Consider the following 25,140-nt stretch of genomic DNA (forward strand, 5'->3'; position numbering starts at 1 on the left):
AGATGACACCAGAGGGTGTCATGTTAGATTTACATTTCTACAGAAGTTGTATATATACCACATGGTTGTGGAAATGGAGGCCGATGGTGATGACGCACAAGTTTTGCACAATAGAGCAATTGCATTGAGGCCACACTTCATGTATTTAGTCGGCACGTCCATATTTGTTAGTGTTTACTATGTTTATGTGCTTTACCTTAAATACTTCATTGACTTCGAGGTGATTTATGAGTACAACTGAGGGTCGGTTCTTTGGTTTACATGTATTCAAAGTTAGGTGAAACTTGTCTTTGGATGATTAGAATGATTGGAGCAAACTGCACGTTGTATACGATAATATAGTTGCACCTTTATTGTTACTCATATTTCATAACACTTGTGGTACATTGTTGCTAATTTTTTTATCTAAAACCATTTTCAAGCATAAATTGCTCCTCACTTTCCAAAAATTATTGGTTGGTCATATGACGAGAAGTACTTTGAGGATTTTCCATGTGCTTGCGCATTCGTTCCGCTCATAAGGAATTAGGCGATCAAGTCATTTCGATTGTTTTTTCCTGTACTGTAGCAGATGATATACACTAAAGGTTGTACGACAATCACCGTCGGACACGTCCCTTAGATGACACAACCTTCTACTCATGATGCTTGTCTTGTGGGTTGCGTCTGATTTATCCATATATTCCTGAACGAGTAATGCAGCTGTTTTGGTTTCAATAGGGTATTTCAAGAGACTCTTTTGTGTATGCTCATCTCGTTGTCTTCCGCATAGGTGTTGATGCGATGTTTAAAATCATTTGGTACTAGAGCAACCACGAATGGTGCTAGCTCCTTAACAATGAAGTAGTACATTCAACTACATTCAGTGATATTTTAGAGTATCACATCCTTAAATGACACTAAGTGCTCACGGAGAACCACCTAAGTAAGCTCATTAGGAGATATTAGAGGAAGAACAGGTCAATGCAAATCATGTTATTGATATGTTACCTACATGTCGTCGTATTATGGATATTGCGCGAGTGGGTATAGAGAAATTAGAGTTTTTAGAAGGCACTCCTATGAGGACTACTATAGAGATCATTCTATCTGAGGCACAAAATTCCTTGTAGTACATGAGACATATAAGGAATAGGGGGTCAGATATACCCACCACTTCCCTTTTACTTTTATTTTGATAATATTTGTGTTACAGTTTGTAAATTGTCAACAATGATATTTGCTTACGGAGTCTAGATTGATTATAATATATGACATTTTATTTGAATTGTATTAGTGTATGGTTTCATTGATAACAAATTTATTTTGACATTATACTTGATATAAATGACCTATAATTTAAAATTTCTTTAAAAAATGTAACATTTATAACAATATTACTGTCAAAAGGTAATTGCAGAAGTATACTTACATATTATTTTCTAAGTTGTGAAATAAACTAACTGCAATTAGTTTAAAATGTGTCTAGGACCAACTTGAGTTCCTAGACACTGAGTTCGAAGGAGCCTAGGATCAACTTTCAGAGGCTACGTGGAGCAGTAATGCTCTCGGGTGGATTAGTCAGTACGAAAGGAAGGAGACCACTCTATAAAAAAAAAGTTTAAAATATGTCTAAGATTATTACGGAAGTGCACATACGGACTCACCCTTCTATAAGCACGAAGATACATTTTTGAACTATTTTTTGATAAAATAGGATGGATGACTCACTTACGAATGAGTGTGATGTATTTGAAATGCGTACAACAAATATACTTTCGGATTAAAAAAAAATTAAAATCTCTTCACAATTAAATGTGGGAAGAGCAACCCCTACTTAATATAAAATTTAAGGTTGTCAAGATGGCAATCCTAGACAAAATCTTAACATCATCATGCTGATGTGTCATCATGAAGTTAAACCATTAATTCTAGTGTTTTGACCCTCTGAATGAAAGACGGATTCAATAATCAGCCTCAGATAGGAAATGCATAATAAAAGATACATCGTTCATAGTGAATTCTTCTCACCAATAGGTAGATGAAAGAGAGAAGTCTTTGAGTGTCATCTACCAACAAAATTATAGGCAAGTCCATGGTCAATGAATCGAAAACTAGTCCTAGCAACATCCCTTGGTCTCAGTGTTTTAAAAACCGGATCGGTCATCAAACCGGTGAGAGTACTGGGTCACTGGTCGAATCACATAACTAAATCGGATTAAACCGGATAACTAGGTTGAATAAATCAGTTTTTATTGCAATACTATATATTTATTAAATCGGTCAAACCAGATGACTTAGTCTCTAAAAAATATCACAAAACCTACAAAATTTTACAATTTTAAAATATCATAATTTCACAAGTTAATTTTTTACATTCAAATTCTAAATATAATCATCACTCACAACAAAATAATACAAAATATAAATTTAAATAAATTTTAAACCAAGTTTAATTGCAAACAGGAGAAAAGTTGTTCCAAATAAGGTTTGAATAAAGTCTAATTATATTTTAATTATATTTTTTATAAAAAAAATCATGAAAACAACGTTGTTTTGTGCGGAAAAAAAAGAGTATGCATTTGAACCACCGGTTTTCTAAAATCGCCGGTTCACCGATTTTTTCCGGTTTTGATCGGTTCTCACCAGTTCAATAGCATATCTGGTCCAACGATCAGACCAGACCGGTGACCCCTCTGGTTCCCGGTCAGACCAGTCCGACCGGCCGGTTCAGTCCGGTTTTTAAAACACTGCTTGGTCTTAATGCTACTAATACTTTCTCAAACCATGGAGCATCGGGCTGCACCAACCCCTTTATCTTCCTACAATGGCTGATTCACTTCAGTGTCTCACAGAACTACAACAATGAATGTATGAACACCGGGTGTTTAATGTCAATATAAATATGATTAAATCATAAAGAAATACTATATATACTTCCCTGTTTCAATTGTCAAGAGTAACATGGTAAGCATATAGCAGAAGAAATGATGTGTTTGATGGACTCCCGAAAAGTCTTACAGGTGAAGGAACATGAGCAAGAGTTTGTGGACTGGCCTGAGGCCTTCCACGAGACAGAGAATCCTTACTATGGGATGATAGTCCCTTAATAGTTTCAAACACTTGCCTTGCTTTAAACTGTGGGCTTTGGGCTCTGGACATTTATCTTTCTCTATACATATTGAGGCATCTTGTGATACTTTACCATGTTTATTATAACTTTTTTTGATCATCGGCCATTTTCTATTGTGATATGTTAATAAATAACTAATAAGGAGACAATGATACATGAAAAACAACAAAAATTCAACAAAAGGCTGAGAGAAAATTTTGAAACATGTATTTATGTCCTTTGTAGTTTCTTTAACAACTTAGAATATATCATTAGACACAAGACAGTGACGTCGTGATGATTTATTAATGCTTTTTGCATCCAGGGACTGAAAAATCCTATTATAACAGGGATTTTATAATAGATTTCATACATAACTTCTATGTGCCTATAACACACTGGTGCCTTACTTTAAGTTGTAATTTAGAGGAGTAAACTGCAATAATTTTCGAAAATCTATAATATTGAATTATAAGTATTTAATCTAGGCTTCGACAAATGCATAAATGTTTCCTAATAAGATATGAGCAGAGCCATTAACATAAATATTTTATAGTAAAATTAGAATAATAAGTCGATCCATTAACATAAATATTTCATAATAAAATTAGAATCATAAATTGATCCATTAACATAAATATTTCATATTAAAATTAGAATTCTAATTTTTGTATTGTTATTTGATCCTACACATAAGATTGATCACACCCTACCCAAATCAAAACAACACAAATTCAATTTTCAGGTATAATCAATCGCTCAAAAGTTATGAAATATACAAATCAAACACAGGAGCAAAATAGAAAATTGACTTAAAAATAGAAGAAATCATGCATATTGAGGCATGAGTTTCCTCAAAAATGTAATAGGACGAGAATCTTTAGGGTCAAGTTCATCAAATGCAACATAATTTTTATCCTTATCATACACATGACACTCCGTCATGATTGTCTTCATCAATCTCCAATTCCAACTAGCCTCATTCATATACTTACCCCAATTTTGCTGCAGTGACTCGTGCGCTGCACGTAAGTTATAGCTCGGTATCTTCGGAGACACGTGGTGAGGAATATGAACATTGATATCATGGCAGAGGAACTCAACCCATTTAGGATATTCACAATGAACTGTTCCATTAAGCTGTGCTTGTGCAGCATTCCAGTCCTGAAAGTATTTGAATGGTATGTGTGGCGCCGTGTGATGTACCACAGTGAAAACACTCATCCAGAAGTGATAGCCCAGCCACGGCATCAACCAGTATTTAAACCAACCACTCAATCCGGTGGCGTAAATAATCAAAGGCCATCCAATTGCTATAAAACCAAAAACAGCAGCTATACTTATCTTCACTCTCTTTGCTTCATTTGGTCTGAACTTACTCAAATCAAAATGCCAAATAAGCCTGTTACATCGTCAACATGCAAACTTATTTAGTATTTATTCGATTAAGAAGCCCGTTAAAATACATTAATTATTCAATAAATCTAAAAAATGAAATTTGCTTATAATACTGGACGGAGTGAGTAGTAGTACTAGTACATACCAGTGTGCTATAGACATCCAAGGACGCAAAGGACCTAATCCATATACAAGTGCTTTCCGCAAAACTGGATTTGAATCAAAATCTTCTTTCCAAACCGGATGCCATGCTGTATCTTCATACAACCTAAAGGAAGAGGAAAAACAAAAACACAATTATTTTTTTTTTTGTAAAACTGTGTCTAAGATAAATAGAAAACTAAACTAAACTTACATGTTAGTTTTAGCATGATGCCTGTCATGTTTAAATCGCCATGATTCGTATGGATAAATTAGAGGCAAAAGAACCAAAGTTCCAACAATGTCTTCTACTAACTTATTCTTTGAAAATGATTTGTGAGCACAATCATGTCCTATAACAAAAAGCTGGTGGAAAACAAAAAGTGTAAGAAATAATATCAATGAAGAGACAAAAAGAGGATTACTAACTAACTAACGAACTAACTAACCCCGGTTCCTGCTGTCCCTGCAAACGCCCAAGCGAGAGGAAGTAGATACCAAGGCGCTTTTGAAATAAAAAATAATCCCAAAGCGTAAGACGTCACTGATATCAATACTCTTGTCCATGCTTTCATTTCATCTATCTCGAACACCTTTTATCGAAAATTAAAATCGTCAATAATATGTGATTATAAAATGCATCTATATACACAATACTATTATCTGAGTAAAAAACAACCTTCTTGGGTAAGGAATTGATGATATCCTTCAAAGTAACATTATCAGGAAGTGGTTCTCCAATTTTCTTAAAACCGTAACGTTCACATTGTTGTTTTCTGTATTCATCAGTGTTTTCCGCTGGAATTGCCACAGCTTTTGTGATGGAAGCTTTCTTCCTAAAGATTGAAATTCTTTGTTGCCTAAACCCTTTGTAGATAGAATAGTCTTTGTTTGATTTACATAAGCCTGTAGAAAAATTAGAGCTATTTATTTCTAATGAGTGATGTAACTATGATGCATAATTTTTTTATTTTTATAATTGTACTGATAGGAAGAAATTCCTACCAAGACTATAGAACTAGGGTTTTAACAATAAAGAAGAAAGACATAAAAATGAGCTAAGAAAAATAGAGATAAAATTAACTTTTGATTTCTTTTTTGATATCCTTAATTGTGTCAAAGACATTACATATATAGATTCCATAGTGGATGTTCTATTAAAGGCCCAAATACTCAAAAGTCCAATACAATATTAATAATATAAGTTCTATTATTACCCCCTATCACTAACAATACTAATAATATAAATTCTATAATACCCTTCTATCATTGCCGCGGGGTTCACTTGAACCTTGTCCTCAAGGTTCTAAAATAAACTCCCAAAAATAGAAATTGGGATATGGATATATTCTTCATTAGTCAACATCTTAGAGTTTGCACAATAATAATTCAAATTATAGTTCTTGTCAACTTGGTTCATATGAAGAAGCCTCATATATTTAGGATCATCCACGTCACTAATAAGGAAAACAACACCAAGAGTATCACAAGGGGAACATGTTGTGAGTCACCTTGTTCCAGCATAATTAAAGCTTTTGTAAATGCCTGTCGAAGCAATTTCATTAGCAGCTACAATACTAGTTTCTCGAGACGGCTAAACATGACATCATTAAAGCTCAATTTTTCTTCTTTATTTGCTTGGCATAACCGGTTGAAAATAGATTTATCTGATTGCATTGATTCATGGAAAATCTGGGCATCAATTGCAGCAGTTAGAAGATTGCTTGCTGCAGTTATAACATGGATATCTACTGTTAGTTGAAGATTGAATTCATCCATGAGAATCACTTGGCTATAACCAGATGCACCTCCTTTGGTTCCAAAAGTAGGTCCTTGTGATGGTTGACAAACACATGTGACCACCTTTTTATCAAGAAAAACACCTAAGGCTTGACAGAGACCAACAATAGTAGTATATTTTCCTTCACCAAGAGGAGTTGGAGTAATACCTCTAACCACAACAAGTTCCTTTATAATGGATCTGTTAACGGCTTTCGAAGACACTTTTGGTGGAACAGTTACCTTCTCAAATTGCTCATTGTCTAAGCTCTCTCGCGAACAATGCGACATGGCGTCAGAATCAATTGAACTAGCAGTATAGTATCCATCACAATCCTCAAGCTTAGTTGCCATAGGATCCTTCCAATCCTCAGCCTTGAGCACAGGTAAGTACAACTCATCCGCATAACAATCTAAATCCAATCCCGACAAATTAAATTCATGTAAGTCAAGCAGATTTGTAAATTCATAAAGAGGAAAGAACTCAGCAATTACGTTATGTTTCTCGGCCTCAATCTCGAACCGATATAATAAATTGTTAACTGTTTTCCGAATAAAAGGTCTATGCGCCATGAACTTCCCATAAACCTTAAGCAGAATTGTCTTCAAACAGTCTCTTTCTCTTGGATTCTCAGAATCAAACAGTTCAAGCAACTTCGAAATGAACGAATGATTAATATACTTTTTGGCTACCTTAGCATCACTCAAACACTTCTCAATATGATCCTTCTTGTTCTTCCTCAAAAATTCCAGAACATAATGGTTCACCATTCTGTTATCCATCGGTTCAAGAGTATTCAAAGTTTCTTCATCCATCGAAACAACGACTTGAGTTGAAGGATCGGGCAATGAGGAAGTTATGATCTCAGGAGGCGACTGAGAAGGCGAGGAGGAAACTGCCATAACATAAGGTGATTGATAAGATGGCGAAGGATTTGCATTCACCGGAAATGTTGTAACAGCGTTAGAAGTAGGAACTGAAAGATCAGGCGAAAGTGGCACAATTGCATAAGAGGAATAATTTGTATCATCTGCAGCAGAACGGATAGTTAGAGAAGGCGGACGAGATCCTTGTTTTCGAGGCGAAGAACAAGTATGGTCAGTCAACAAAGTTTTGATCTCTGGATTTTCTTTTGGATTCCTGCACAACCAGTGTTGCCAATTCAATACTTGATTAACGAGTTGTCGCAAGCGCGTTGACGAGAACGAAGGAAACACATGCATAACTTTGAAACTGGGATTAACTATAATCAATTTCGTTAGCTCAAACATCAATATAGCTCTAGATGAATTGGTATCGCCATACGCTGCTAACTGCTTATTCTCCCTTGCGGAAATCATGGTTGTCGCTGTGAGTAGAGATTTAGGTGGTTTCAACAATTGCGGCATCGGTGGCGTTGAGGCTGGTGATTGCAACCAGTGGAGAAACAAACTCTGCAGGAAATGATTTGAGAGAGTGTCCAGTTCTGAAATTGGTAGTAGTTGCTTGTTCTTCAAAATGGAATTAATATGTTTTGAGTGAAAAAGAATACTGGCATTGTAAACCCTCAACAGTGGTAAATCAAGTGGTTTACGTGGAATTGCAAAATTTCCGTCACGGTGAAAATATCTGTTTTTGAAGGTAACCTCGACCTTGTTCAGTGATGAAGAATTGAAATCTAGTATATGGGTATTGTTAACAAAGCTTGGTTCTGGTGAATGAGATAAGATTAAGTCTGGTGGCTTCAAGGGCGGCGGCGATATTGAAGTTTTATCAGAAATCATTATCGGCGGTGGCTCCTTTGGTGACTCTGTTTTTTTCTGACCGAGATCCGACACCTCCGAGAACAATAGTGGTTGGATTTCATACATATTAGGTTGCTCCGGTGGCTTTGGTGGTGGAGAAATATTTTCGTTGGAATTGTAGGTCAAGTTGGATGCATTTGTGTTTCTCGTTGTTTTGGTATCGATGAGTAATACTGAGTTAGCATTGAGCGTTGAATATGTTGTGATTGAGTTTGTGGATACATATAACTCACCTTTATCAGCAATAATTTCATTATTCTGGAATAATTTTGCAGACGCCGCATAAGAAGTCACCAACATGTGTTGATGCTTCTGACTAGGCAAAGGGGTTATAACCATTTCAGGAACAACTTCATTGGCTCTTTCCATAACAAAATCTTCATGAAAAGAAGTTTCTTCAATGAGCTTTCTTGATTCCGGATCTGATGATTCTTCTAAGTCTTCCCCAACAATACAACTTTCCTCTATTATGGGTTTAGTTGGTTCCAGATCTGACTTCTCATGTTTCTCTTCAAACAAAATTTCTCGTGTAACATGTTGCTCCATCAAGTATGAGGACTCGACAATCGGTTCCTCTTTTTCATCCGAAATTGGTAAAATTTCTCGCCATTCAGGTTTAAAGCGCCATAACAAAGCAGTTGTAAATGTGTCCCAATTATATCTCGGATGAATACGACACCACCCTATCCACCATGTGAAAGCAGAGCCTCTCAATGCTCCAACAGCTTTTAAAATCTTCAATGATTTGGGTGTTTCATGCTCTTTGAAAAATTTCTCCAAACATAGAATCCACCAATAGGCATCTTCACTTGCATCAAAAATTGGAATAGTCATGATTCTCAAATATAGATTTAGAACATTTGAGGCAAGAGATCGAAAATGAAAGCACCAATTGATAGGAAGAAATTCCTACCAAGACTATAGAACTAGGGTTTTAACAATAAAGAAGAAAGACATAAAAATGAGCTAAGAAAAATAGAGATAAAATTAACTTTTGATTTCTTTTTTGATATCCTTAATTGTGTCAAAGACATTACATATATAGATTCCATAGTGGATGTTCTATTAAAGGCCCAAATACTCAAAAGTCCAATACAATATTAATAATATAAGTTCTATTATTACCCCCTATCACTAACAATACTAATAATATAAATTCTATAATACCCTTCTATCATGTACTCTCTAGTTAATACTAGCATACCAGGTGTGAAGTGGACTGTTGTATTTCTATTTGAAATTGGCCTTTGGTGTGTGTCCTGCAAAGTCTAACATAAGACGAGAATGAATAAAACATACCTATTATAATGTTACACCTTAAAAGTATAAAACAAGCTAAACTCTTGACACCAAAGGGATAAAATTGAAACCATGGAGAAGAGTGAAGAATCCGCAAGTGTAAGCATGTAAGACATATTGTTTGTGGCCAGAACCTCAAAGTGAAGAAAACAACAAAAAAGTGAAGAACGTCAGAAACTATGTAACATTTGTATGAGGTACTCTCTCCTTTCCAAACTATTAAGAGAGAAAAACGACATTTATTTGTCCCAAACTATAAGAAAAAAAATAAATTAGTTTTGACCGATGTAAATTTGCTGTTCTAAAAGTAATCTTAATATTTATTGAGTTATATTTTCCAAAAACACTTCAATTACCTGGAAAATTGAATGGTGAAATAATGCATGTGTATTAGAATTGATATCCTTGATTTGACTCTTGGAAAACACACAAGGATTAAGTAGCTATTCTTGACCTTGTCCAATCGGAATCCACTTGGGGTGTATTGGTTTGTGCAAGAATGCATAATTTTGTTACAGTTAGGCTTCTAGTCATGTTTATTTCCTTCGATTTTCAATGTGTCATGCAATCAATTTTTTTACATTAAATATTAAGGGTACTGTAGGATGCAAAGTATCTAGAGTATTAACTGATTTCTTAATAAGTGCTTCTTTTTTTTTCTTATAATTTGGAACTTGGAATGGAGTGATAGGATAGTTATTGTGAGAGGGATATAGTATACAAAAAGATTTGGTGATGTCAGTTATACTAATTTACAATAAGGTGAAATATAGCATAAACAAGTTTTAAAACTACATGTCATGTGGCCTTATCGCATTCTAATGGTCTGGCATTGACATTGTTAATTATGCAAGATTGTCAACGGCCAACATCATTCACCACATACCACACCCTTTGCGACCAAGCCAGTTATGGAAGGAGATGGCCAAGTGGCGCAATCAGATATTAATTTACAGTACCATATTGGATATAAATATTGCTTACAGCAGAAAAATGAATCACTAGCAAAAAATAATTCAATTTATACACAAAGTCAGGACACCGAAGGGGGTGGACCTCTATATAAGCAGCATATACTTAGCACTATCACCATATATATACAGCCTAAGGTTATACAATTTTGCCTGTCTTGCCTCAGCTTCACCCTAACTATGGATTGCCCCAAAAAATACTATATATCTATAATCAGTAAGAGGCTGACATGGAAGTTTATCCAAAAACGTCAATTGAAGAGTTTAATAGAATTATGATGCCCCCATGTTTAGTAAATTATATTATCAATAAAAGTCAATGTCTTTGTGTGTCTTGAACTGTCTCTGCTTTTGAACCTCCAAAAGTGAAATCATGTGAAGGAGGAAATTGGGTCTGCTCAGGGAATATGGCAGTTGTTCCAGTAAAACCTTCTTCAAACTTTTCATTTACATTCTTCTTTGCCCGCTTTGGTCTCTTTGGTTTCTGGCCCACTGGATCATTATTTAGATGGGCACCATCCAGTTTATCTATAGGCATACTTCCATGTTCACTCGTCTTCTTACAATTCTTTGATCTTGAAGTTTGTTTGTTTGAAGTTGCTTTTCTCTGTAAATTGACATAACTGTTAACCAAACTGAAGATAATATTGTAAACTTTGTTGGCCTTGCAATAATTATTATGCCTAAAATTAAAATTATAGAAACCTATCATAAAAGTTCAATAAAACACTACAGTTACTATGATTTAAGTTTCTTCCTGAATACAGATCCATGGATTTCTAGGTGCACAACAGATGCACAATTGATCAAATATACCAGCTAGAATCTGTAACCAAATGTGTGCATTTCATGGAAGAAAGGCAAGTATGATTTATTAAAATGTACCACTCAGAAAGCTTAAGCATGAAAGAGAAGGTACACCATACTAAAATAGTTATGCTCATGGTTGTTGGGATCTAGCTCTAACTCCCAAAATCTTACGATCTTACGCTCCAGCAACCGGCCACCGATTTAAGTGCCACAAAGATCTTTAATTTGGCTGGAGCTTTGAACTCCTAGAGAAAGATCTTTAAATCGTGGGATCTTGAGATCCCAACGATCCATTATTTGTTTTTACCCGCTTTAGACCTGTTTCGACCAGGCCATTAAACAATTGGGATCGGCCCATAAACTGACCCATAATTAACCCCGACTATTGTGCACACATATTGTAGGGTTTTGGGACTTGCAATGTTTTAAATGACCTTCTATTATGTTTTTTTGTATAAAATATTTGCTATTAATGATTAAATGAATGAGAATTTTATTTTAAAGTAATTTTTTCTAGTTATTTTTATAATTTTGTCTATTTTTGGGATCTTACGATCCGTGTTACGATCCTACGCTTTACGCTTTTTCTATACCCTAACGATCTTTATCGAGATCCCGATTTTAACAACCATGGTTATGCTTGTTCTATTGCACCAATATTGGCTACTAAATTGTTTTTGGATTTATTTTTTTTCATTCCGGATGTGGGAATATAGTGTGGGGTAGCAGGATTCATCAATGTAATTGCTTTGGACAAATGCAGGTGTTGATGAAAAATGCTATATTTGGTTGCCATATTAGTTTTAGAAAAACCACAAATTATATACTTTGTCAATTCCTAAGTTTTACCAAATTCTGAAAAGCAAAAATGTTTGATATTGGAAATGCCAGGCATGTGTTAGCTGAAATTCTGCAGTGGAAGAAAGAATTTAGTGCTTATTTTTTTATATGTCCTAGTCTGAATTTATATTTTCTTCTATAACATCATTGATATATTTCTTTACTATTGTTATTACTATAGTGAAGTGTTGAAATTAGTCGTTAGATCAAAGTGATAGTTAATCACTCCACAAAACTGATGTAATACATCTAAAATCACGTACAAGAAGTGATTTTCTTCCGTGCATGGCGGAGGTTTAAATACTAGTGGTATAAACAATTGGCATAAAACCATAACTTTTACTTAGATTCTTCAAAACTACTTCTTTATTACATGTTCTATGGCACCAATACATTAGCAGTCTCTTTTGATTTATTAAAGTAATAGTTAGCTTTTATTTTATAGAATTATATTTATATTTATCTTACTTACTGCAAGCAACAATACAGATAGGGATGTCAATTTGCATCTGTTAACGGAGAGCCCTATGGGGATTATCTGTTTGGAGCATCGAAGTTGGAGTTTTTTTTTTTCCCGCGGGGACGGGGATGGAGAGAAAAGTTCCTCCGATGACACTTTGGGGTGGGAATTCGGAAAGTATCTCCCCCCCGTGGATTCCCCGACTCCGACCATATTATTTAACTTTTATATTTTGTATATTATATTATAATAATAAAAGTTTACATAAAAAATATTAATGTATTAGAAAATGAAGAGTCATTAGTCTAACATTTTATTTTTATGTGTTATTGTATAATGTATTATTACCATATTATATACACACTGTCTCCTCATTTTCTTTTCTCAATTATCTTTGTCTCCTTAATTCATCATCTTCTCCGTTCTCTTCATCATCACCACAACAACCGCTCTCTTTGTTCATTGTGTTTATGATAATTACTCTTCAAATATATGGTAATAACGAAATACTAGTGTCATAATTTTGTTCAAAAAGTATAGAATTTTTTTAAAAATTCGATCTTCGTGAATCTCCGTGGGGATGGGGGAAATATCCCCCCGTTGCAGAAATTGGGGATAGGGATGGGGAATAAATTGGAGGGTGGGGCGGGGAGCGGGGAATCATCCTCCAAGCATTGCCTGCTCCGTTGACATCCCTAAATACAGATAAAATGTACAAATCAAAAAAGCCTAGAAAGTATCTTCAAGCCATAAGATGATTTCTTATCAAATAGATCATCAGTTATTAAAAGGAAACAACAAAGCTTCCACTTCAAACTTAACAGTCAATTATCATATGAATTAGTTTAGATGAGATTCAAACACTAGGATCCAATGTTTTAGGGAGTATAATTATACCTTTTTATTATTGGACTTTAACCCCTCTGGCTCCATGAAAGCATCATTATCTGCAGCACTTTGAGCTACAGAGTTTGTGAAATCTTCGAGAGATGCATCACCATCTTCGCTGACCCGAATACCCTTCATAGATTGCTTTCTCTTTTGCTTATCTTTCACCTGAAAAGATAAGTGATGTCAGATAATTAGAAAGTCTTATTGTTTTGAGAATTCTGGAACTCGTACTTTGCCTTATTTTTTTGTAAAAAAAAAACAGAGGGTATTCACAGGTATATACAAATTTCAGTTGACCAGATTCACAGCTAACCTGGAGAGGGATTTCCTTAAACTTTTGTTGCAATTGGACATCATCAAGAAGTAAAGATACAACATCCTCAGGAGCTAAAAGATCACCACCAACAGAACCACCAGTCATGACAAGGTTCTGTACAGTACTTTTTTGACTTGCTCTAAGAAGAATCTTCTCCTCAACTGTCTCTTTACATATAAGTCGATAAACCGTAACCTACAAGTTTCAAAATACATATAAATTTAGTTTTGATAAAAAAAATCATTAAAAAACTCGGTGCTAAATCTCAAGCAAAATGGGTGAGTTTCCAGATAGAAAGGAAAACAAGGAGCCAGTGTCAAAAACTTGAGGTCTTAACTTCAAGCAACATAGCATTCATAATATTAACAGGTGTGTACACTTAAAAAGAGGGAAAGTAGAACTAACATCTCTTGTCTGACCCAAACGATGAGCTCTATCCATTGCCTGAAGATCTAATGTTGGATTCCAATCACTCTCATAAAATATGACCGTATCAGCTGCTGTCAAGTTGATACCCAATCCACCAGCTCTTGTACTCAGTAAGAACACAAAAATATCACTCCTGCAAAAAATATATTAATAAAAACACAATCAAATATAAAAAGAAACAATTCATATTCAGTACCCTGACCAAAGTAGAATTTCATCATAAGACATCAAAAAAAAATTACCTTTGTTGGAAGTCTTTGACCATGTCCCTGCGATCCTGAATTGTAGATGATCCATCAAGTCTAAAATACTTATATTTTCTGTAGTTCATATAGTCCTGCAACAAAAGAATAAACCGTCTGTTAGTCTTCCCTGTCAAAAATGAAACAGAACCATTAAAGTTAAAAGAAAACAAATGACACATGTACAAGAACAATGCTGCTTGTATAAATAGAACTTCAGCGTAGTAGGATTGTTTCCATTTTCAAATCACAGATGCAACCACCAAGATAAAAAGGTAAAATCACACATCCAACTCATTAATTGCTTTAATAGGAGGAAAATTTCAATTTCCAGGTATCCTACCAAGTCAATTCTGTGTAACCATCACCTTGAAGGGAAATGAACTGACACAAAGGTTTTTTGTAATAACAATAACTATATCCCTCTATTCTGAGACTCACATCTTTGAACACATTTGGACATGAAATAAGATGATTTTTACAAAACCAATATCAAAAGGTTTAACTTCAACAATACCTCCAAAATATTCAGCATCTTAGTCATCTGGGCAAACAAGAGAATACGATGATTTCCTGCCCGTAAGCGTTTCAGTAATATATCAAGTGTTTGAAGTTTCCCAGAGTCCTACATTATGCAACATAAAATAATCAATTCAATGTGATAGTTCAGAACCAACGAGTTTTGTTGCACTGAGCAGACACAACAAAAGGAACAAGAATACCACTTACAGTGAGCAACTTTGCTGGGTCAAAATTCCGCATAGGGGGTGAGGAGCCAAAAATACTGTGAGTTAACTGCATTGCAGGCTGTGAAACAGGTAATTCAGAATTGATCTCTTGAATTAAATAATGAGGATGATGGTGATTGGGCTTTCTAGGCCCATTACATTCAGATGTACGTGCAAATCCCACAAAAAACCTCTTAAGCCAAGGATCATGTAATTCTTCAATCTTTTTATAGGAGAAGTTTCTATCCGAGCAATGAGCACCAATCTAAAGAGAATTTATATTTAAAAAAAAAAAAACAATAGTTAGTTACCATTTTGGATAAATAAAGGCAATTGTTCTGGAGGAAATAACTGAAGACTAGAAACCAAAATATCATCACATACAGGTGGAGCTCTTGTTGGTGGGATGTATGTGTATGCTGAGTGAAGAAGCCTTGCATTAGATAAAAGCCTATCCTGATGTGAGACTACCAATCCCTCGAAAGGAGCATGAGAGGGCCCAGTTGCAAATTTTTTTTTAAGAAACCTGGTCTCAGATCTGGGTGGCAGCAATAACATTCTTATAACAGCTCTCACCTTACCTTTTTCAAGGATATTACATTCAGGATCATCTACAACATATTCTGCAAGATAGTCTCCAACATCGTCAAAGACTTCTTGTTCCCATCTCATCATAGAAAATAATAGCCGCTCCATGAAAGAACCAGTGGCCAAAAATGCCACTTCTGGCGGAGACAAATCCATCAAATGGGTAAAACCAAAGTTTCCACTTTCAACATTTGTTTTTTCAGAGAAAATAGATCGATGGATATTTTCTGGTTTAAAAATATTAAAATGTTTCTGAAATGTTTCTCTGCAGACACCACGGCCAACAGCTGAACTGAGAGTCTCAGAGCTTTGCATAATCTCCTGATACACAAGCTTTGGTATCTGCAAATGTTAAAGGGAGGGAGAAAGGGGAACATGCGATCAGAAAAAAAAGGTGGAAAATAACCTAATGGAGTAGGATATACTCCCTCTGTCCAAAAATAACTGATCAAATTGTTATAAAAAATTGTCCCATAATGACTAACGTCTTTCAATTTTCAATATCACATTAATTACAATTTTCTAATTGCACCCTTTAATTAATACTGATTGCAACACTCCTAATTTAATATCTTCCATTTTGCAATTATAGTAAAAATTGAATACACCAATATATGATAAAGGTGTTTTTCTCAAAGTACTCTTCTCTCTCTTTCATTTAAACATTTTTCTTAACCCGTGAGAATTGGTCAACTGGGTAAGTTAATTTGAGACACGAGTACAAAACACAGAAAAAGTCGTGCATTATCTACTATCTATGCTCTTCGTAACCTAAACCCTAAAACATAAGACACCAAATAGCCACATAAACTAGCATGTAGAAAATTGCTTACTTGCATTTTTGCCCCTTAAGAATTGAGATGGTGTGCTTTTGGCCTCTTTGATTTTCCCTCTTCGTAATTTGGTAGTCCTCCCAATTTCATCAAAAATTTCGTTGAGGTGGCTTCATTTATTGAAGTGGCACGTAACCAGCGTGACTATTCTTTGAAATTGAAAAACGCCAAAAATCAACCCGTACACGTCAGAGCGAATGAATTCCCTACTAAGAGTTTCAAACTTATTGGCATCTATATTTTTACAGAAAAGTCACGATGACGATTGGAGTTGGGTGCCACGTCAATAAATGACTCAACCTTACCAAAAATTGGCAGGGGGGCTACGAAATCATAAAGAGGGGAACATAAGGGGCCAAAAACGTTCAAAAAGAGAAGAGCCAAAATCGCACAAACGTAATACTTGGGGGACCACAAGTAATAAGTCGTTCAAAAAGAAAAGTAAGGGTCAAAATCGTTCAAAAAGAAAAGGGCCAAAATCGCACAATCGCAATACTTGGGGGGGACCAAAAGTGAAATTAAGCCAATAAATTTGAACATGGTCCTAAGTATAGACTCACCTTTTAAAAAACATATAAAAACTAAGAATTTTGGCAGTCTTGCCAATCAGGACAAAATAGCGGTTTGCGGTCTTGCCAAACAGGAAAAAAATAGCGGTTTGTTCAAATTATGCTACGCTACAGTGCCGCAGTAGCTGCTATTTGAGAACAATTTCTACTAAATAGCGTATTGAAACAATAGGGATTTGTTCAAATTCCGCTACATTATAAGAATTGATGCAGATGTGTTTGAATTGAGCTTACATACTTTGTTTATATATTCATAATATTAGTTAATGAACTCGTAAAAAGAAGGAAAAGAGAAAAGCAGATTATTGAATTGAATGTTCTGACTTTTGATATAGCAGATAAGATTTGAGGAAGTACCTGAAATGTTATGGGGTTGAGACCTCCAGCATAGTATACATCCTCCAACTCGCCAAATGGAGGAGGTGGAAGGGAATATGGAATCTCACCAAAGTAAAAGTATGTGCTTCCTTCACTCCTTTCAAATAACTCTGGATGGTTACAAACCTACCACATTTCAATAGCAATATTTATTACAGGCAAAGTTCTTTTGGGGGAGGAAGGAAATAAAATAAAATGAAATGATCGAAGCAAAATTTAACCTAATAAAAAAAGGAGAATAGAAAGTATTTATGGCATGGCCTATTAATCTACCTTCCTCAATTGAATAACAATATTCATCAAATTCAGAATCTTCTTCTCGTTAAGCTGTCCGCGATTACTATCAAACAGTTCAGCAAGAGATATTTTGTTCTTAATTGCTTGATAGAAAGCTTGCTGTCGAGAGCTCAATTTGCAATGCACCATAACCTCGGTTTTTTGTGTCAACTCAGAAACTACATCTTTTTTGACACGCCGTAGCATGAAAGGTTTTAGAATTGAATGCTGTTTATAAAATAAAATAAAAGGCAATCAAAATTCTGTAAAAGAAAAAATATAACGGGACATAAAACAAAACCAGCTTTTAAATAATTAGAGATGATAATAAATATAAGGGCATTTAACACAATATGGCGTGGATTTAATTATCACACCCTGAAACATGTATCACAAGACATAAAGTATGCATAAATTAGTGTAACATATGAAAAAAAATTAATAGCCAACAAAGGTAAGAACATTGCAAAAGTGAGGGATCCATAGAGGCAGGTCTTATACACAACAAAATAGACTAGCAAGCAGTAAAATAATAGTTTACCGATAATGCAAAATCCAATGCAACTCCTCATTGCACAACAAAAGCTACACAGAAGTGGCCTAAATTATACTCCCTCCATTTTTCATTATAAGTTGCTTTTGGAAAAATCTTTGTACCAAATTATAAGTCGTTTTACAATACCAATGAATTATTAATGTTATTTTTTCTAATATACCGTTAAGCATTTATTATTCTCTCTTTAAAACTGTCCCTTAAGCATTTAAAACTGTCCCTAACTAAATATAATATAGTAGAACATCTTACTCATATGCTTACTATGAATATCCAACTGGAAAGAAAACTTACCAGTCTATTAAGCTGGTGCTCATTCAAAGTACCCCCGTGCTCTGCATGATTCTCAATTCTGACATATGATTGGTAATAAAAGACTGTAAGACTGTAGTAAAATAACTATATTGTCCAATGGACGTTAAGGAGGAATACATACCCTTTTGAGAACCACTCATTAAACTGCTCGTGGCTGTCAAATAAAGTCGGCATAATGAAGTGCAGAAGAGCCCACAACTCTGCCATATTATTCTGAATAGGGGTACCAGTCAGCAGTAGACGATTCCGACAGTTAAAGCTGAGAAGTGTTTTCCATCTTATACTGTTAGATCAAGAAAAATTCAATAATTAGAGGACCATTCAAAAATTTAATATAAACTCGTGTTGAATGATTAGAAGTGCACCATTCAAACCTATGAAAATATGCACCATGGTTAGTAACAGTTTTCTTATAATATTAAAAACATTGGTCAAGAGCTGATCAATAAATAATTTATGCCCTACAGACATTAAATACAGTGATTATACAAAACCTGTTTGCGCTTTTGATTGCCTGAGCTTCATCTAAAACCATGTACTGCCATTTCACGCGACGAAAATACTTCTCGTCAGCTACTAATAGCTGATAGCTTGTAATGAGAACATGAAATTTAGCTTCCCTGGTAAACAAGAAAAATAATTCTAACTCTTAGGAGATGATTTCAAACTACTAGGTTAAATATGTTGCAGTTATAAGGCAATTGTCATTCTATTTATGATATAAAATTGTCACAGTTCATCATATAATTAATTCGAATTGATATTTTTCTTTACACCTGTAAGCAGTAAGGAACCAACTCTCTCAAACTAAGACATTAAGAATTGAGTTTTATGAATGACTTTACTTCACTAATACATGTGAATAACCAGTTATTTTTCTCTAAAAGCATGTGAAAGACCAGCTCATCTAAAACCTTGAGCTATTAGGTGGAAGTTAATGAATAGGCTTGTGTCAAAAGGAAGTTAATGAATAAGATGATATTTAAACACCCCCTTATACAGGCCTTTTTATCTTAAAGTTTGTCAATACTCAATTGTAATACCCTTATAGTAGGTGCATGTTAAATTAAAAGGAAAAATTCTCCTGATTTATCTACTTTTCCTCTTTTAAAAGCATCTAGATTACACAGGGGCCCACTATCTAAAGTTTTGGATTTGCACAATAGTTTTTTCCATTCCCACAACCAAGCATTAGAATCTGAAACTACCATACATTCTGTTTTTTTTTTTTTTCATTCCCGCAACCAAATGAGTAATTTGTCTAAATTTTACTAAAATTATGTCTCATTTTTCCAACATTGATAACCCACTGAACAAGATATTAGAGAGAATAACTGAATAAAAAAATATCATTGCAGGTATGATTCTTCTATTGCAAAAAAGAATCTTGCACTGAGCTTAAATCTCTACTTTTATAAACACATCAGTGGCAGTTCTCAGAAGTTTGAGCGATCAAGAAAATATATTTCTGGTATTCAAGATATAAAAGTAATTTCAGCTACAAAGATTTACAGAAACATCTACCCTAAGAATAAAACTGCCATCTCGCCCAGAAACAATTTATTACTGCCACCAGTTTTTTCTAGGAAAAGGAAATGCACCCGAAGTTAACATTACCTACGATAAAGGTCCTTTGGGTTAATACTTTTCCTAAGTACTGTCCGCTCTGAAAGCCCTCCCCAATACGGAAGCCGTTTAAGTCCAGGGCAGAAGCGCTCAAGTTCCTCATTCCAATTGTTCAATACAGAAGCGGGTGCAACAACCAGAAAAGGCCCCCATATGTTTTTCTCCTGCATAAGACACATAAGTTAAAATAATGTCACAAAGATCAACAAAAGCACCAGTCTGAATAGCTTACCTCAGCTAAGTGGGCTAAAAAAACCATAGCTTGTATAGTCTTTCCAAGTCCCATCTCATCAGCAAGTATACCATTTAAACCCTGAAAGAAGACAAAAATTTAACTTAACAACCCAGAAAGAGGGGGTGAGAAGAGAGTAAGAAAAAAAATCAGGAAATTATTTTGAATTGCTCTAGAACCTGCTCATAACAATTAACTAGCCATTGGAGACCTTTCAGCTGGTATTCTTTTAGACAACCTTTAAATAATTCAGGTGTTTGAACTGTGGATGCTACAGGCATGGTTGATCTGCAATGTGACAACATAATATTTAAGCTGACAAGTTATTGCCTAGTTTCACAATCCTCAATAACACGCAGATGAAGAACACACAAATATGCTAATATACATTTATGCATCCGTGTAGTGTGTGCATTTATACATCCATGTAGCAATATATATATATATATATATATATATATATATATATATATATATATATATATATATATAGAGAGAGAGAGAGAGAGAGAGAGAGAGAGAACTCACGGGGTTTGCAAATCAATGTTACTCACTCCTGCAACTTCTTGCGTAAGTGAATCTGCTTCACCCACCTGTCGCAGCCTCAAACATTCATTGTCAAAAGCATCAGTCAACTTTTTCTGCTTAGACACTGCTTCTTGAGCAGCCTTCAAAGCTTCTTTCTTCAATTCAGCTTCTTCAGGATCTTCTTCCTCATTAGGCCCAGCATCTGATGAGTCGAACGGTGCATCTTGATCATTTGTTTTTTCCTCTACCATAGGTAAAGCTTCCGAAGATAGTAAATCTGACTTATTCTGCATAAAGTGACTGTAGAGCTCAGTTTGTTGTATCAGAAAGTTAAGCCTTTGCTGCTGTCTCTTAGCTTCTCGGAGCTCCTGTTCACGTCTCAAAGCTTCAGCAGCTTCTTTCTCCTCTCTTTTTCTCACTTCGGCCTGTGACAAATGAAATTGTTAAGTTAAAACAAATTTAAGCCAATTGTATAAGTGTACACTCGTGCTGACATTTTCACATTCAAAAATAAATCTAAGAACAAATAATGAGATGTGAAAGTCTACCAAAAAAATTATATTTTTCTGTAGGATATAACAGGGTGCAATATATCTACTAAATAGAGCATAATTCTTCCAATCTGGGTCTCCAAAGTCAAATAAGCTGAACATTTTATAAAACATAATTTCACTCCTGAGAAAATTTTGGATCAATCATTTCCAGATAAATATAGATAACATATGCTTCCTATTCAAAAATTTCATCAATACAGAAGATTACAGATTACAAACAAAGTAAAACTAAGAACCATTGCATAAACAGAATATGCATTAGGAAACCAAATCAACAAAATCAATAAACTTCACAGAGGAATTAAAAGGTACCATCTCCTTATCTATTCGTTTCCAGAACAGCAACATGTCTCTAGCTAGTTTCCGGGTGCGAATGCTAGCACCCCTATTCCATTTAAGTGATCTACTAATTTTCATTCTAACCTGAAGAAAAATTTATTAAAATAAGTTAAGCCAAAAGTACAAAACAAACAACATAAGCTTTGAATTATATAGAAAAAAAGAATAATTCAATGTGTACTAGGGATAGCACATGCCTCTCTTTGACAGTATTCTGAGCACCTCTTAGCATCAATGAGTTGCTTTCGATGAAGAGCAGTAAAATTCCTATGATGCTTTGGTATGTCTCTTCTTACAATGTTTACCCATATCTTTCCAATTCTATCCATTTCCTCCTTCTCAATTGATGCAGGATCTTTCTTTACCTTTTGCTTCTTGGGTAAGCTTCGCTCAATGATCTGAAAAAGTTATAATTCAAAACTGAATATAAAGGAAAAATAAAGAAAATGAAGATCACTATAATCTCAACCGATACATACCTCGTAAGTGTCACCTTTTTCCAAAACCTTTACATAATAAACCTGCAACACACCTCCCTCAGTCAAAATAGACCGCTTTATGCTTCCAGCAGCCCCTTCCGGAATGGATGAATTGAGACCAATATCAGACACATTCAGACTGAATTTTTGAGGTGAACTTGAAGTTGACATGGCCTTTATTCGTGCCTGAAGAGATTCGTATTGAGATAGGGGTTCCCCCATGCCAGCTCGGTTTTTATTTCCTAACCTTTTGTCAGAAGCCATCATTGCAGCCAACGACCCCAAATCCAAGGTACCTTTCAAGTAAAATTCATCCACATGGATATCCGAGAAACTTGGAAGGTTCAACGATGTAGCCAGCTTATCATAAACTGGAGGAATTTTGTATGTGACCCCATCCCCAATTTCTAAAATAGAAGGTTCATACATAACCCTACAAGATGTTTAGAAAATGTAAGGTAATTTGTGACATAAAAAATCATTCATTGCTAAATGACACTATCAAGCCAACAGAATATTAATGCAAACCTATCAGTGACATTTCTCTGCACAAAATCTGCATTGCGATAGTTTCCATGTTTTTGAGAATTGGAATTGTACAACCATCCGGATAAAGTATCAGCAGCATGCAATCCTCCCTGATGATCATTCGCTAACTTTTGAGTTTTAAATTCATTATTACTTTTCATATGCGGGACAACAGCACAATTTTGGGCAGGACTAGAGGATTCCTTAGACCTCCTCTTGCATTTCTGGACATGGTCGCCCAGCATTGACCGATACCTCTCCTCTGTCATGTATGTCCCGTAGAAACCTCCTTTGCCTTCGTCGTCACTGTTTTGTGACCTCACCCTCTTCTTCAACAAATTCACATCCATCGAATGCACATTCCCATTAGTGTGATTTGAAATTGCCCCACCTGTTTATAAACAGGACAAAACACTTGATTGCTCACCATCATCCGACAGTAAACTTTACCACATAACATTGTAATCCAAATAGGTAATGCAGGTCACTTAATCCAAAACACATTACAAAAGAAAAAGAGCAAAAAACTTAAAGAGTTATGTACCTCGACTATCTCTGCTTTCTTCATCCTGACTACTATTCCCGTAATAATCAAATTCATCATCTTGTTGAGGAAGTTGAAAGTTCGTCAAAGGCTACAAAAACAATGCAATCAGCAAAAAATACATAAACAATATATCCAGTAAAATGTACATAGCTAATCAACCAAAAAAAGATGAATGATGGTAAAGATTGAAACAAACGAAAGCAAGCAGAATCTCCAATCCATGTAACAATAGTGAAAATCACAAAAAAAAAGTTATAGGGAAATGCAATTCGACAAACCTCGATATTGAAGAGAGTAGAGTAGGAAAGGGAAGTGTTGGATTTGTTAGTGTTATCCATGCGCTAATTGAAGGTATCGATGAGTGAAGAACCCTAATTATCCGAGAGAGCATAGAGCGAGAGAAGAGGTTTGAGGAAAGAGAACAGAACTTAACCCTAAAAGGAGTGGGAGAGAAGAAAGGGAAGAAGGGAACGAAAGGGTGCGTAGGATAAGGTATGTTGTTGCGGAGAGAAAGAGAAAGATCGTAAACGCAGGCGGTGTGTGAAGCATGGGTGCGAGCTAACATACGCGGGGTGAGTGTCATTTTGGTTAACGTGCGCCGGCAGAGCTTACTTTGTTTTGGTAGATCTCGTCTTATATATTGCGAAATTTCAGATTCCGCGCTAATCAGCTTGGCAGTTAATCGGTTGCAAAAAGTGTTGATTGTAAATTAAAAAAAAGTGACCCATGAATGGCACAAAAAATAAGTCACCACAGCAAAATTGAATAATTTCATCACCGCGCAAAAGTAAAAATAAATTGAATTATTTGTAGGGAATTTCTTTTCCCTCTCTTTATCATCCATCTATCTAATATGAGTAGCTAATCTAGGTTTTATGAGATGAGTTTGTATTAAATTTGTTGCAGCATATATTTAATTTGATATTATATGAATAATTAAAATTATATTTTTGTTTAATTGTCTCTTGAACTCAATGTTTTTTATTTGAGATTCTCTGTTAGTCTGATTTTGGACGCATAGGTAATACTATCCCTTAGCCTATCTATTTGAATTAGAGCAATTATTGTGCTTATGTTGGTTGAATAGAAATAGGAGACCTCTAGTAGTGACATTTGAATTAACGTATTGTTACATTGCCTAATTTCATTTACGTTGGTTGAATAGGGATAAAAGACCTCTAGTAGAAATTAGTGAACTAAACATCAACAAGGAAATTCGCCGTGGGAATATAACGGCTTTACCATTCACATAATACACTAAACATCAACAAGGAACAATACAAGAGATTCAAGTAAAACCTAACCGCTTTTTTCGTTATTGAAATTTGAATCAATTTTATTTTGTTTTTGCAACACAATATAAAATTCCCCAATCATTATTTTTCATTCGCATAATTTGTAGTGCTAATAAGGTGTTCTTCTTTTTATTTTATGTGAGGTAAAGACAGAGAAGCATTATGAAGTTTATGCTAACTTAGCAAAGTTTGAAGCTTATTCAAAGAAACTTTAGCAAAAACTCTAATTCTGGAAAATGCGGGAAACTAATCAGAGTCATTGCCTTACATCAACACTTATCATTCATGGAAGGAGGATTCATCATCTCGACTTGAAGAAA

At 34.9% G+C, this 25,140-nt stretch overlaps 2 protein-coding genes across 5 annotated transcripts; both read right to left on the minus strand.

The window, feature by feature from the left end:
- Positions 1–3,675: 3,675 nt before the first annotated feature.
- LOC131595607 (omega-6 fatty acid desaturase, chloroplastic-like) lies at positions 3,676–9,663 on the minus strand. Of its 2 annotated transcripts, XM_058868001.1 has the most exons (7): positions 9,565–9,663; positions 9,399–9,462; positions 5,310–5,536; positions 5,080–5,223; positions 4,845–4,996; positions 4,635–4,757; positions 3,676–4,493 (listed from the first exon to the last, which is right to left on the minus strand). In XM_058868001.1, the coding sequence occupies exons 1-7, from the start codon at positions 9,607–9,609 to the stop codon at positions 3,920–3,922; spliced, it is 1,329 nt and encodes a 442-aa protein (XP_058723984.1). In that variant the 5' UTR covers positions 9,610–9,663; the 3' UTR covers positions 3,676–3,919. The 2 variants fall into 2 exon arrangements, 1 of the variants encoding a protein (XP_058723984.1); XR_009281953.1 differs by lacking the exons at positions 3,676–4,493; positions 4,635–4,757; positions 4,845–4,996; positions 5,080–5,223 and having other exon boundaries at positions 5,407–5,536; positions 6,142–9,614.
- Positions 9,664–10,473: 810 nt separating this feature from the next.
- Positions 10,474–24,198, minus strand: LOC131595606 (chromatin-remodeling ATPase INO80-like). 3 transcript variants are annotated; one of them, XM_058868000.1, is made up of 24 exons: positions 23,804–24,197; positions 23,523–23,613; positions 22,979–23,369; positions 22,751–22,883; positions 22,451–22,495; positions 22,169–22,369; positions 21,945–22,055; positions 21,079–21,503; positions 20,730–20,838; positions 20,551–20,631; positions 20,310–20,482; positions 19,187–19,312; positions 18,814–18,975; positions 18,672–18,729; positions 17,822–18,052; positions 17,528–17,674; positions 15,565–16,110; positions 15,182–15,445; positions 14,970–15,077; positions 14,453–14,547; positions 14,187–14,343; positions 13,779–13,976; positions 13,472–13,630; positions 10,474–11,071 (listed from the first exon to the last, which is right to left on the minus strand). In XM_058868000.1, the coding sequence occupies exons 1-24, from the start codon at positions 23,861–23,863 to the stop codon at positions 10,781–10,783; spliced, it is 4,362 nt and encodes a 1,453-aa protein (XP_058723983.1). In that variant the 5' UTR covers positions 23,864–24,197; the 3' UTR covers positions 10,474–10,780. The 3 variants fall into 3 exon arrangements, with proteins under 3 accessions (XP_058723983.1, XP_058723981.1, XP_058723982.1); XM_058867998.1 differs by having other exon boundaries at positions 22,451–22,883; XM_058867999.1 differs by lacking the exon at positions 10,474–11,071 and adding an exon at positions 11,116–13,269 and having other exon boundaries at positions 22,451–22,883; positions 23,804–24,198.
- Positions 24,199–25,140: the final 942 nt, after the last annotated feature.

This window comes from Vicia villosa, linkage group LG4, assembly GCF_029867415.1.
Source record: "Vicia villosa cultivar HV-30 ecotype Madison, WI linkage group LG4, Vvil1.0, whole genome shotgun sequence".
In the NCBI taxonomy this organism is placed as follows: domain Eukaryota; kingdom Viridiplantae; phylum Streptophyta; class Magnoliopsida; order Fabales; family Fabaceae; genus Vicia; species Vicia villosa.

Bases quoted from the DNA above. Each gene is read 5' to 3' on its own strand.
- LOC131595607 (XM_058868001.1), bottom strand. From the start codon at position 9,609: ATGTCTTACATGCTTACACTTGCGGATTCTTCACTCTTCTCCATG. The intron at 9,463-9,564 runs GTTTCAATTTTA...GTCTTATGTTAG, and splicing joins ATTCTTCACTCTTCTCCATG to ACTTTGCAGGACACACACCA. The intron at 4,494-4,634 runs GTATGTACTAGT...ACGATGTAACAG, and splicing joins TGGATGTCTATAGCACACTG to GCTTATTTGGCATTTTGATT.
- LOC131595606 (XM_058867998.1), bottom strand. From the start codon at position 23,863: ATGGATAACACTAACAAATCCAACACTTCCCTTTCCTACTCTACTCTC. The intron at 18,730-18,813 runs GTATGTATTCCT...ATCATATGTCAG, and splicing joins AATGAGTGGTTCTCAAAAGG to AATTGAGAATCATGCAGAGC. The intron at 13,631-13,778 runs GTTAGCTGTGAA...TTATCTTTTCAG, and splicing joins TTAAGGAAATCCCTCTCCAG to GTGAAAGATAAGCAAAAGAG.